General features: G+C 39.7%; 1 protein-coding gene across 1 annotated transcript in view; it reads right to left on the bottom strand.

Annotated features, from left to right (window-relative positions):
• The window catches only part of LOC136863623 (KICSTOR complex protein SZT2), an 874,751-nt gene that overhangs the window by 760,786 nt on the left and 101,728 nt on the right, over positions 1-12,237 (bottom strand). The window contains 1 exon segment of the mRNA XM_068226020.1: positions 6,637-6,799. Coding sequence (XP_068082121.1) covers positions 6,637-6,799 — 163 coding nt within the window.

Below are 12,237 nucleotides of genomic sequence, written 5' to 3'. Positions count from 1 at the left end.
TCTGAGACTTAATGAATTTTGTCGGATAAACACCAAATGTGTCACTAGAGATCTTTTACATGCCGACATCATATGGCATGAAGTGTCGAATGGACTTTCTTCCGCCCTTCAAAAATCCGAATACCTCTGCCAGGTTTGAACCCGCTATCTTGGGATCCAGAGTCCGACGCTCTACCACTGATCCACAGAGGGAACTTCGAAAAAGGCAGAACACAAACATGAGGGATTTCATCCCTGTTAATGAAAGATTAGCCTTAACCATCTGGTACTTAGCTACAGGAATTTTTTTTGAAGATTTAAAGTTCTCTGTCATCATGTCGCCTGCATCTATCGAGGCTATAATTGGCATGTGTGAAACTCTTGTTCATGTCTTACGATACTATATTAAGGTGTCTTGAATATATTTTCCAGACACCTTCCAACTTACCTAAGTACTGTATATCAGTCTGCCATCGCACACAACCTCTTCACACCTGTATGAAATTAGGCCTAGTTAGCATGGCAGTAGAAGTAGGGAAACGCATATTGAATAATTTAAAACAAAATTCAATATTAATTAGGTATTGATTAAACAGAAAGGAAAAAGAAATAAGGCAATCAAAATTTAAAATCCTCAATCTGCAAAGGTGTTGAAAAAAGTCCGTTCGTTCGTTTGTTCGTAATCTGTTTACCCTCCAGGGTCGGCTTTTCCCTCGGACTCAGCGAGGGATCCCACCTCTACCGCCTCAAGGGCAGTGTCCTGGAGCCTCAGACTCTGGGTCGGGGGATACAACTGGGGAGGGTGACCAGTACCTCGCCCAGGCGGCCTCACCTGCTATGCTGAACAGGGGCCTTGCGGGGGGAGGGGAAGATCGGATGGGATAGACAAGGAAGAGGGAAGGAAGCGGCCGTGGCCGTAAGTTAGGTACCATCCCGGCATTTGCCTGGAGAAGAAGTGGGAACCACGGAAAACCACTTCCACGATGGCTGAGGTGGGAATCGAACCCACCTCTACTCAGTTGACCTCCCGAGGCTGAGTGGACCCCGTTCCAGCCCTCGTACCACTTTTCAAATTTTGTGGCAGAGCCGGGAATCGAACCCGGGCCTCCTGGGGTGGCAGCTAATCACACTAACCACTGCACCAAAGAGGCAGCAGGTTGAAAAACGTCACCACTGATAAATCCTGATGTTTGTTGTTGATTAGTGGGTTATCACTGTGAGTAGGAGAAGAATAATTAAATGTGGAGAAGGATGAAGTGCTGTCACTCCTTGTTCTCGGATGTGTGGTAATCTGAGGGCTTAGACATTGACATACTTCCTTTATTTCTACGGAGTTGCGATGGAGGGTGCCCAAGCTTGCTTCAAAAAGCACGTCATTTACTGCTTTCTCAGCAAGTTGTCCCTGCTTGGCATCCAAATTGAGCAGTTTTTCTCCCCAAGTTTTGCGATAGTCGGTATGTTGCTGTCAGAGTTCACCGAGTCTACCGCTTCAAAGACTTCAGTCATCGTCTCAAGGTCACTCGTATAATTCATAATACTCCGCACAAAGATCACTTCCGTTCCCTACGAAAGCGCGGTAACAAATGAGTATTGACAATAATATCAACGTCCTCCCCTAGACGATCAATAATATTGACAATATCCCTCCCACTTTTAAATATTGATGCCCTGAGATCAGAAAATCTGGATTTCATCAATATCGCTTCAATACCTACCGTCAATACTCTTTTTTCCACCTTACACGATCAATATTATTGTCAATATCATACTGTATTGTCAATATTATTGATCGTGTAAGGGCCGCTTAATGAGAAAAAGTCACTCATAGTGCATTGGCACTGTCAGTGGCTGCAAGTAGCCTATGCAGTGGCCTCCACGGTATGCACTAGCCATGCATCTTGGTGGGTGTGCTAAGTACCAACTGATGAGCTCAACTTAGCACACAGGGGAGAAACGGTGGAATCCAGGAATGAGCCAGCGGGAAAATTTATAATGGCCAATAACGGACCATTTATAGTGGTATTATAAATTTACTCATTCGGGACAAATATTTCAAGTACCCTATGGGAATCAACATCTATATCATCACGAGTGTGTGAATATTCCACCCTCATGTAAGTGGATGCAAGGGCTTCTCTGTTTGAAATCTTGTATGGGGTTTGGTTGATCTGTTTCATCCTTCTGCAAGTGTGCCATGTGCAAACCCGTGAATGATGGCTAGAACGCAAAGTTAGCATGCATTGTTTGCACTTTTGTTTTGTTTCAGGGCAGGCATATGACCGTCACGATCACGCTCCAACACTGAGCCTTGGCTGTTATCAAGGGATGAAATGAAATGGCGTATGGCTTTTAGTGGTGGGAGTGTCCGAGGACAAGTTCGGCTCGCCAGGTGCAGGACTTTTGAATTGACGCCCAAACGCAACCTGTGCGTCGTGATGACGATGAAATGATGATGAAGACGACACATACACCAAGCCCCCGTGCCAGCGAAATTAACCAATTAAGGTTAAAATTCCCGACCCTGCCAGGAATCGAACCTGGGACACCTGTGACCAAAGGCCAGCACGCCTTTAGCAATGGAGCCGGAAATCAAGGGATTACATAATGTAAGTTCCAGTTAGATGTTAACTTAATTTTAATATACATGTAATACTTCTACGGGGCAGTCTCACATACATACATACATACATACATACATACATACATACATACATACATACATACATACATACATACATACATACATACATCACATATCATAGATCGTTATGCCTTTCAGCGTACAGTCTGCAAGCCTCTGTGAATTTACTAAACGTCAAAACAATCCTGTATTTGCAACTCCTGTTGTGGCCTCATTTAATTCTACACCTCTTATCTTTAAATTGCTAGAAACTGAGTCTAACCATTGTTGTCTTGGTCTCCCTCTACTTCTCTTACCCACCATAACAGAGTCCATTATTCTCCTAGGTAACCTATCCTCCTCCATTCAGCCCACATGACCCCACCACCAAGGCCGGTTTATGCGTACAACTTCATCATTCAAGTTCATTCCTAAAATTAGCATTTATCTCCTCATTCCGAGTACTCTCCTGCCACTGTTCCCATCTGTTTGTACCAGCAATCATTCCCGCTACATTCATGTCTGTTACTTGTAACTTATGAATAAGATATCCTGAGTCCACTCAGCTTTCGCTCCCGTAACGCAAAGTTGGTCTGAAAACAGACCGATGTAAAGATAGTTTCCTCCAGGAGCTGACTTCCTTCTTATAGAATACTGCTGATCGCAACTCCGAGCTCACTGCATTAGATTTACTGCACCTTGATTCAATCTCACTATATTACCATCCTGGGAGAATTCACATCCTTAACACTTGAAATTATTTACATGTCCCAGCTTTGTATCACCAATCTGACATTCAATTTTGCTGAATTTCTTACCCTACCAACATAAATTTAGTCTTTGAAAGGCTAATTTTCAAACCATACACATTGCACCTATTTTCAAGTTCCAAGATATTAGACTGCAGGCTTTTGGCACAATCTGCCATTATGACCAAGTCGTAAGCATAGGCCAGACTGCTTACTACATTTCCACCTAACCGAATATCCCCCTGACACTTTATACCTATCAGCAGATGATCCATGTTAACTACAAACAACAAAGGTGAAAGATTACAGCCTTGCTAACCCATGAAAGTACCCTGAACCAAGAACTCATTCTACCATCAATTCCCACTGCAGCCCAATTGTCAACATAAATGCCTTTGATTAATTTTAATAATCTACACTTAATTCCATAGTCCCCCAGTATGAAGAACATCTTTTCTCTCGGGTACCCTGTCATACGCTTTCTCTAGATCTATGAAACACAAACACAACTGTCTATTCCTCTCGTAGCATTTTTCAATTACTTGGCACATACTGAAAATCTGATCCTGACAGCCCCTCTGTGGTCTGAAACCACACTGGTTTTCATCCAACTTCCTCTCAACCACAGACTGCACCCTCCCTTCCAAGATGCCAGTGAATACTTTGCCTGGTATACTAATCAATGAGATACCTCGAAAGTTGTTGCAATCCTTCCTGTTCCCTTGCTTATAGATAGGTGCAATTACTGCTTTTGTCCAATCTGAAGGTACCTTACCAACATTCCATGCAAATCTTATTCTTCTATGAAGCAATTCCATTCCTCCCTTCCCACTATACTTTACCATGTCAGGTCTAATTTCATCTGTTCCTGCTGCTTTATGAAAATGGAGTTTATTTACCATCCTTTCCACTTCCTCAAGCGTAATATCACCAACATCATTTTCCTCCTCCCCATGAGCTTGGCTGTTCGAACACCTCCATGAAGATTTCCTTTTACGCTTAGAAGTTTTCCAAAATATTCCCTCCACCTGTCCAGTGCTTCCCTGGGATCTATTATGAGATCACCCAAATTACCCAAAACACTGTTCATTTCCTTTCTACCTCCCTTCCTAAGATTCTTTATTACTGTCCAGAAAGGTTTCCCTGCTGCTGACCTAGACTTTCCAGGTTATTACCAAAATCTTCACACGACTTCTTTTTGGATTCAACAACTATTTGTTTCGCTCCGTTCTTTCATCTATGTACAATTCCCTGTCCGCATCAGACGTTGTTTGGAGCAATTTATGTTAACCCTTCCATTTACGTTTACAAGCTGCTCTCACTTCATCATTCTACCAAGATGTTAACTTTTCCCCATCTTTACACAGAGTTGTTTCTAGGCATTCCCATGCTGTTGCTCCTACAGCATCCCTGTATGCCTCCCATTCTCTTTCTATATCCTGAACTGCTTACCGTCCACTGTTCGGAACTTCTCACTAATTATATCCCTGTACTTCTAATTTCCTCGTCCTGGAGATTTTCTACACTTATTCGTTTGCAGACAGTCTTCAGTCTAACAACAACAGAAATAAATTTGAATATTTGATTGACAAGGGGTGTCTACACTTCAGCAGCAACTTCTGAAAAGGGAACCGGAGTAGACAGCAATTTCCACAAAAGGAACAAGACCTGACACCAATTTTGTTTGACAGTTCTATGAATTTGGGTCACAAAGGGAAAGGGATACAAAGTGAATACCATAACAAGTCTTTGAACAAAGCACGAAAACATGCTGATATTCAGATGCATAAATATGTAGAGGATTGTAGACTTTTTTTTTTGTTTTTATAATTTGCTTTACGTTGCACCAACAGACAGGTCTTATGGTGACGATGGGATAGGAAAGGGCTAGGAGTGGGAAGGAAGCAACTGTAGCCATAATTAAGGTACAGCCCCAGCATTTGCCTGGTGTGAAAATGGGAAACAATGGAAAACCATCTTCAGGTCTGCCAACAGTGGGGTTCAAACCTACTATCTCCCAAATGCAAGCTGATAGCTACGGGAACCAAACCTTACAGTCACTTGCTCTGCGTATCGTAGATACAATAATACAGTAATATGATTAAAATGTATCTATACTGTTTGCACTGTTTAGACGATGTTAGAAATTACAATAGCACAGTCTATCTATTAATAGACCACATTATTTCAAAGATAGTGTTGTGCTTGACAAGTAAAAATCATTTAGCAATTAAAAAAAAGAAGGAAAAATCGGGCTTTACAAGTTTTAATGTTATACGGAATGTCAAGTTATAGGGAGTCAAGTTAGTGGGATTCTACTGTACCATAATTTGTGATTTAGAATTTAATTTTCCAGTAAAACTTAATGTTTACTTAATGTTAAGCATGAGCATATACATTTAATATGATGCCACAACTGGTTTAAATTAATTTAAAGATTTGAAATTAAAACTGGTTTAAAAAAACATGTTTTAACAACAAAACACAGTTTTTTTCCTTCCCACCCCACCGCCCCCTCAACCCTGCTATCTGTTATTATAGGAATATTATATAATCCTCTTCAGTCTGTATTTAGGTTATTATATATCTATTTCCTTTAATGGTAGGTCATGAGTAATGTTATAGGAAGATGAAAGTTCCAGAGTTTTACACTGAGTGAAGCTTTCTTGCTGCCTGTGAGATCAGTGTAGTTATATTTTACGACATTTAATAAGGAGGAAAGAAGGTTACAGAGATAGAAATAGTTGTGTCAGAGTTATAAAAAAGGATATATATAAAAATAAAAATTAAAACCGAGCTTGATAGCTGCAGTCGCTTAAGTGCGGCCAGTATCCAGTAATCGGGAGATAGTGGGTTCGAGCCCCACTGTCGGCAGCCCTGGAGATGGTTTTCCATGGTTTCCCATTTTCACACCAGGCAAATGCCAGGACTGTACCTTAATTAAGGCCACAGCCGCTTCCTTCCACTTCCTAGGCCTTTCCTATCCCATCGTCACCATAAGACTGATCTGTGTTGGTGCGATGTAAAGCAAGTAGAAAAAAAAAAAAATTGTGAAATTAAAAACTCAAATGAGAGTTAAAAACCTAAAAGAACAAACTGAATGAAATGAAAATATTTTTTCAAAAACACAGTTTTCCAATATATAAATTAGCAAAACAATACTCATTTTCAAGCCATTTATTCAGCCAGTAGTTATAGCTGATAGCATAACTACTGGCCCCATTTAAAGAAACAGTTTGCCAAACTTTCCTTTACAAAGGTATAACAACTGAAATATTGAACACTTACTTGCACAGCTGCTTTCAGGAAGAAGTCTCAGTGCCAACATACCATAGCGTAGCATGTTTATGAATCCTAAATCAGGACTGACCATTGGAATGTGTGCCATTGGTGGAGGAAGCATTTCTGAACTTTCTTCAAAAAGTCCACCTACTAGCTTCTCTGATTCAGCCTGATAAAAGAAAACGGCATAATTACAGTCTCAAATGTTTATGTAAATTAGAAGAAACATAAAGGAGAAAAATAACTTAATCAACGGAAGTAACAGCACAGTAGGAGGAAATGAGATCATCACTTTACAACAGAAAATAACTCTGAGTCACACTGTTATTACACAAGGGCAAAACAGGTCTACCAAACCACAAATCTATGTACTTAGTTTGTAATTATATGAGGTATGGTTGAAGTAACCTCATCACAGGCTACATTAAATTAAGACAATACATAAATGAAAAAATAACGAGAACGAAGCAAAAGAAGTAAAAAAAAAGAAGAATTAAAACAACAGTTGCAACCATCGTAAGGTTCGGAGATGCAAGTTGCTAAAAGTGAAAACAAACAGGTAAACCAACATGACAGCTAATGGAGTACATGGGAATGCGGCTAAGATCCCTTAGGAGGGTGAATGGTTACTTCATGTTGTAGGGAAAGAAAAGTGAATGAGGGTCACCCTTTGAAATCAAAATTTTACTAACAAAATAAAGATCAGAATAACATGATACCATACGAAATTATGACAAATTAAAAACATTTTCAATGATGTAGGTTGGCTGGCATGTGTTACCAGTGAAAGTAATTCAAAACACATGTTAAATAAAACAAAATTAGATTAGAAAAAGGAGCAATTACAAACACCAAAGAAATTCAATTAATTCAAAAGAAATTAAAGTGGCTTACAGGATTGCATACTACATTAAATTTTAAAAAAAGGGAATAATAACACTCAATGCAGGGGCTAAGTTAAACTGCTCCCAAACCAATACCCATATGTTAATTACACAGTTCATAAAACCATAAGAAAAGGGGGAATTGCCTCCAAAACAAAAGAATGACGACTAGCTGTAAAGGTATATCATTTCGATGAACATATTGGCGAATGCTAATGTCTGGGGTAAACTCCTACAAAGAAACGGTTACATGGAATTTAAATTAAGAACAAGAACATAGTGCTTACCTAGGGGGCTGGCATCCCAAGCGCAACGTAAGCAGACATGTGTCCGCCTGCTAGGCCGGTCAGAAATAAAAAACATGGACAATACCTCCACTCCCGCAGAGGAGCGAAAGGCCAGAAATTGAGAAACTCGCAAATAGCCAATGAGGTAAGCCCGCTACTACTCCAGATATTAGATTCCCCAATAGGAAAGTTTGTTATTCTGGCCTATCAGAAAAATGTTGAGAATATTCTTTCTGATGAACCAGCAAACTACAGAAAATGACTGGAAATATACTCCTAAAAATGGCACGTGGTAGTACACCCTGCCCCGCAAGTTCAAGCTTTAAACCACAATTACACAATACATTCTACAAAAACTAAAATTTTGCATCAAGATCTTCAGAAAAACCCGTCCTTAAATGTTCGCCAGTTGAAAATTAAATAACAGTACAAGACATACTCAAAAGTAAATAAAAATAATCTTCTTTATAAAACACAAAACAAAATTCCAAAAGTTCTTCTTTTAGTTTTCATTGACTTCAAGCCTTTTCCTGTCCAACCACAGTTACCACAAAAAATTTCAATCAACATGAATTTGAAACAAATAAAACTTTATACAAATAATTTTTTAACAGTTCTTGAGAATGTTTACTGCACACAGCAGTCCCAATATAGGTCTCAGTTGAAAACAAAGCTATTTTCCTGGTATACCAGAAAAATTTAAAATCCACAATCTGCTGTGACAAGGGCAACCAAAGACTAACTTTCAAGATATTCTCAATATCTGGGCATCAGCTTGGGTAATTCAATTAATGAATAATAGCTTAGGGAAGGGGACGTGGCGTGGCGGAGGTTTAACGGACTAACTAGCCAGCTGGACTCACGCCAACGACAGAGTACTGGTATCACACCAACCTGCATTTTATGCTAGAGTGGAGAGAAGTGAGGACTTCATTCAGATAAGTTTCAAATTTTACGTTTTTAAGGATTTAAACAGAATTTAATCATTAATGTTTATACATTTCTAAATATTTTTTAGTATGATTTGATCGAATCTGATGATGTTCTTTCAAGAACTAAACATGTAATTCTATTTTAATTAAGTTATTTCTTTATCAGGTATAATTCTGTTGACGTATGTTTTCTTTTTCAGGTAGTTTATAAATTTATTTATTCAGAATTACTTTCAGTAGACTGAAGAACCTAACAGTTATAAATTAACCAAGTTGAAACTGAAGAGAAATGGCTTCAGATATTACAAACAATAGACAAAGTGTGAAGTTCCATCTTAGCTTAAGCTGGATGAAAATGGTGAAGCAGTTGAGTAATGCACAGAAATGTATGATTAGAATGTAATGCATAATTCCAAACAGTCCAAGTCTTCCACCAGCAAGCACTGGTCCAGTTATACCAACCCAGATAATATAATCATCAGCACTAGCCTAAAAGTTTGTATAAAAACAGCGTGTAATTACTTCCCACAGAACCAACACTGCCCCTTCATCTGTAAAATTAAATCTGGCCGGGCTGAGTGGCTCAGACAGTTTAGGCACTGGCCTTCTGACCCCAACTTGGCAGATTCGATACTGGCTCGGTCTGGTGATATTTGAAGGTGCTCAAATTCATCAACTCCTGTGGGACAAGATTCTGACACCTCAGCATCTCCGAAAACCATGAAAAGTAATTAGTGGGATGTCAAAACAACATTATTATTATTATTATTATTATTATTATTATTATTATTATTATTATTATTATTATTATTAAAGTAAATCTGGCATTCACCCATAGTACTCATCTAGTCACCCCTGTTTCAAATTCAATAAAGCAAACTGGGAAGAGTTCCAAAGCCAGCTATACTCAGCTACTGAAAGTATCCCAATCACTTGTGAAAAATACGAAGTATTTATAGATTCCATTCAAGAAGTCTCTAACAAGATTATACCCAAGGGTCCATGGAAAATTTACATTCCTGGCCGAACTAAGGAGGACGAATCAATGCTAAAACAATAATTACTGCATCAACCCTTTCTCTGAAGTAGTGGCCATGGGGCACTCTATTATTAAGCATGTAGCGAAAGTGTGTTGAAGGGAAGGAACCATGAGAGAGTGTTTTCTACAATTTGTTTTACGTCACACCAACACAGATAGGTTTTATGGCGATGATGGGATAGGAAAGGCCTAGGAGTGGGAAGGAATTGGCCATGGCCTTAATTAAAGTACAACCTTTGCCTGGTGTGAAAATGGGAAACTACAGAAAACCATCTTCAGGTCTGTCAAAAGTGGTGTTCAAACACACCATCCCCAGAATGCATGCTCACAGCTGCGCGTCTGTAACCGCACAGCTAACTCGCCCGGTATGATAGAGTGTTATCCAGGAATTAGGTTAAGGCAGATGTTGAGGAAAGTAGAAGGGAAGGAGGAGTGTATGGAGAAAGTGGTAATTTCCTGCATTGGTACCAAAAACAAAAGGCAAGCAGGAATATGAACTAACATAGTTGGGGATATATGGGACCTGGTTATAACAGCACGGGAGGAGTTAGAAGGAGTGTTTATCGTAGAGACAGGATACAATTGATAAGAGGAGTATCCATACATGTGGCAGAAAAAATTGTAAGCCGTGAAAAGGTTAAGGATGAGGAACATTAAATTCTAGATGTCAGGCTCATCTCTGAAAATAAGAGGTGACTTTGTATTTTTGTGGTGTACAAATCTGGAAAGGGTGACACTGCCATCAAATTATTTGATAAGATAGCAGTTATGTGGGGAATGACACAGAAGGGAACATAACTGTAGAGGGTAGTGACCAAATGTTAACTGGGAAAGTAATGTCAATGACCAAAAGCATGACCAACATATGATAAATAAGTTAATCCAGGAATCAAAAAGCTATACAATCTAAAAGAGGAAAGAACAATCCAGTCGTAGTGCTAATAAAACCAGATGAACTCTATAGACAAATTGAAGTGAAGGATAGTGTATGTGACCATGAAGCTGTTTTAGTCATGGTTAAAAATAAATGAAATAGAAAGGAAGGTTGTAAATGTATGACTATTAAGCAGTATTTTATGGTTGATAAGGAAGACATGTTTCAAAATGTAATTAAGATCAGCAGAAAATGAAAAGGAACACAGCCACAGTGAACGGTCTACAGCACATTCTTCCCATGTCGGTCTATTTAACCAGTTTTCTTCATGATGTGTTTCAGCTGGTCCTTAAAACGCTTACGAGGGGCTCCATGAGGTCTACTGCAGGAGCAAAGTTCACCATAAAGAATTTGGTGGGGAAGCCTTGTATCACCTATGCGGTGAACATGGCCTAAACATCTCAGCTGATGAGCAATGGTTGTTGCTTCAATGATATTTAGCTGCACTTTGTCGAGAACTGCCCTGTTGCTCACATAGTCCTCCCACTTGATATTCAAGATATATCTCATTTTCTGTTGGTGGAAGAGCTCAAGTCTTTCGATATCACGACGATAGAGTGTCCAAGTTTCACAGCCATACAGCAGCATGGAAATGACAAGTTTGTACACCATGAGTTTGGTATGCAGTTTTAGGTCATTATTCATGAAGACTCTGTGCATTAAACGTCCAAATGCTGCATGAGCAACCCCAATTCTTTTATCAACGTCTTGTTTGCAGGTACACTGTTTAAACAAGATGCTTTCAAGATACAAAAAGTGATCAACCTGTTCCAGTGTTGTGTCTAAGATGGAGATACTGAGCTCAGGATGAGTTAATCCTGGGGCAGATTGTGTAAGTACCTTCATTTTTTCGTATTAATGGTAAGACTAAAGCGATCACATGCAGTTTTAAAGCAGCTGACTGACTGTTGTATTCTGCAGGTGTTAGAGCAGGAGATGCGGTGTCATCGGCATACTGCAGTTCTGTCACCCGGGTAACCAGAGTACGTCTTTGTGAGCGAAGTCTTGCCAGATTGAAAAGGCCTCCATCAGAACGAAATTTAATCTCCATGCTTAAGTTGTTTGCAGATGATTCATGCAGCATGGCAGCCATGTACAGCGCAAAGAGTGTAGGAGCAAGCACACAGCCTTGCTTCAATCCATGAGTGATTGGGAATGAATCCAATACCGAGTTACCATGAAGAACCCGTCGAGACATGCCATCATGAAGAGCTTGAACCAATTCCACATAACGTTCAGGGCATCCAAAATGTCTCAATACTTTCCACAGAGCAGACCTTAGTACTGAATCAAAGGCCTTTTCCAGATCATAGAAAACTAAATACAGAGGCTGCTGTAGCTCTCTGCATTTTTCCTGGAGTTGTCTAGCACAGAAGATCATGTCTGTTGTGCCTCTGGAGGTTCAGAAACCACATTGAGACTCGGGCAAAATCCTCTGAGATAATTTGGAGCCGGTTTAATAGAATCCTTGCGAGAATTTTACCCGCAACTGACAACAGCGATATACCACGGTAGTTCCCACATACACTAC

The sequence above is a fragment of the Anabrus simplex genome, chromosome 2 (genome assembly GCF_040414725.1).
Source record: "Anabrus simplex isolate iqAnaSimp1 chromosome 2, ASM4041472v1, whole genome shotgun sequence".
Lineage (NCBI taxonomy): Eukaryota > Metazoa > Arthropoda > Insecta > Orthoptera > Tettigoniidae > Anabrus > Anabrus simplex.
This window is presented reverse-complemented; position numbering and strand designations above follow the sequence as displayed.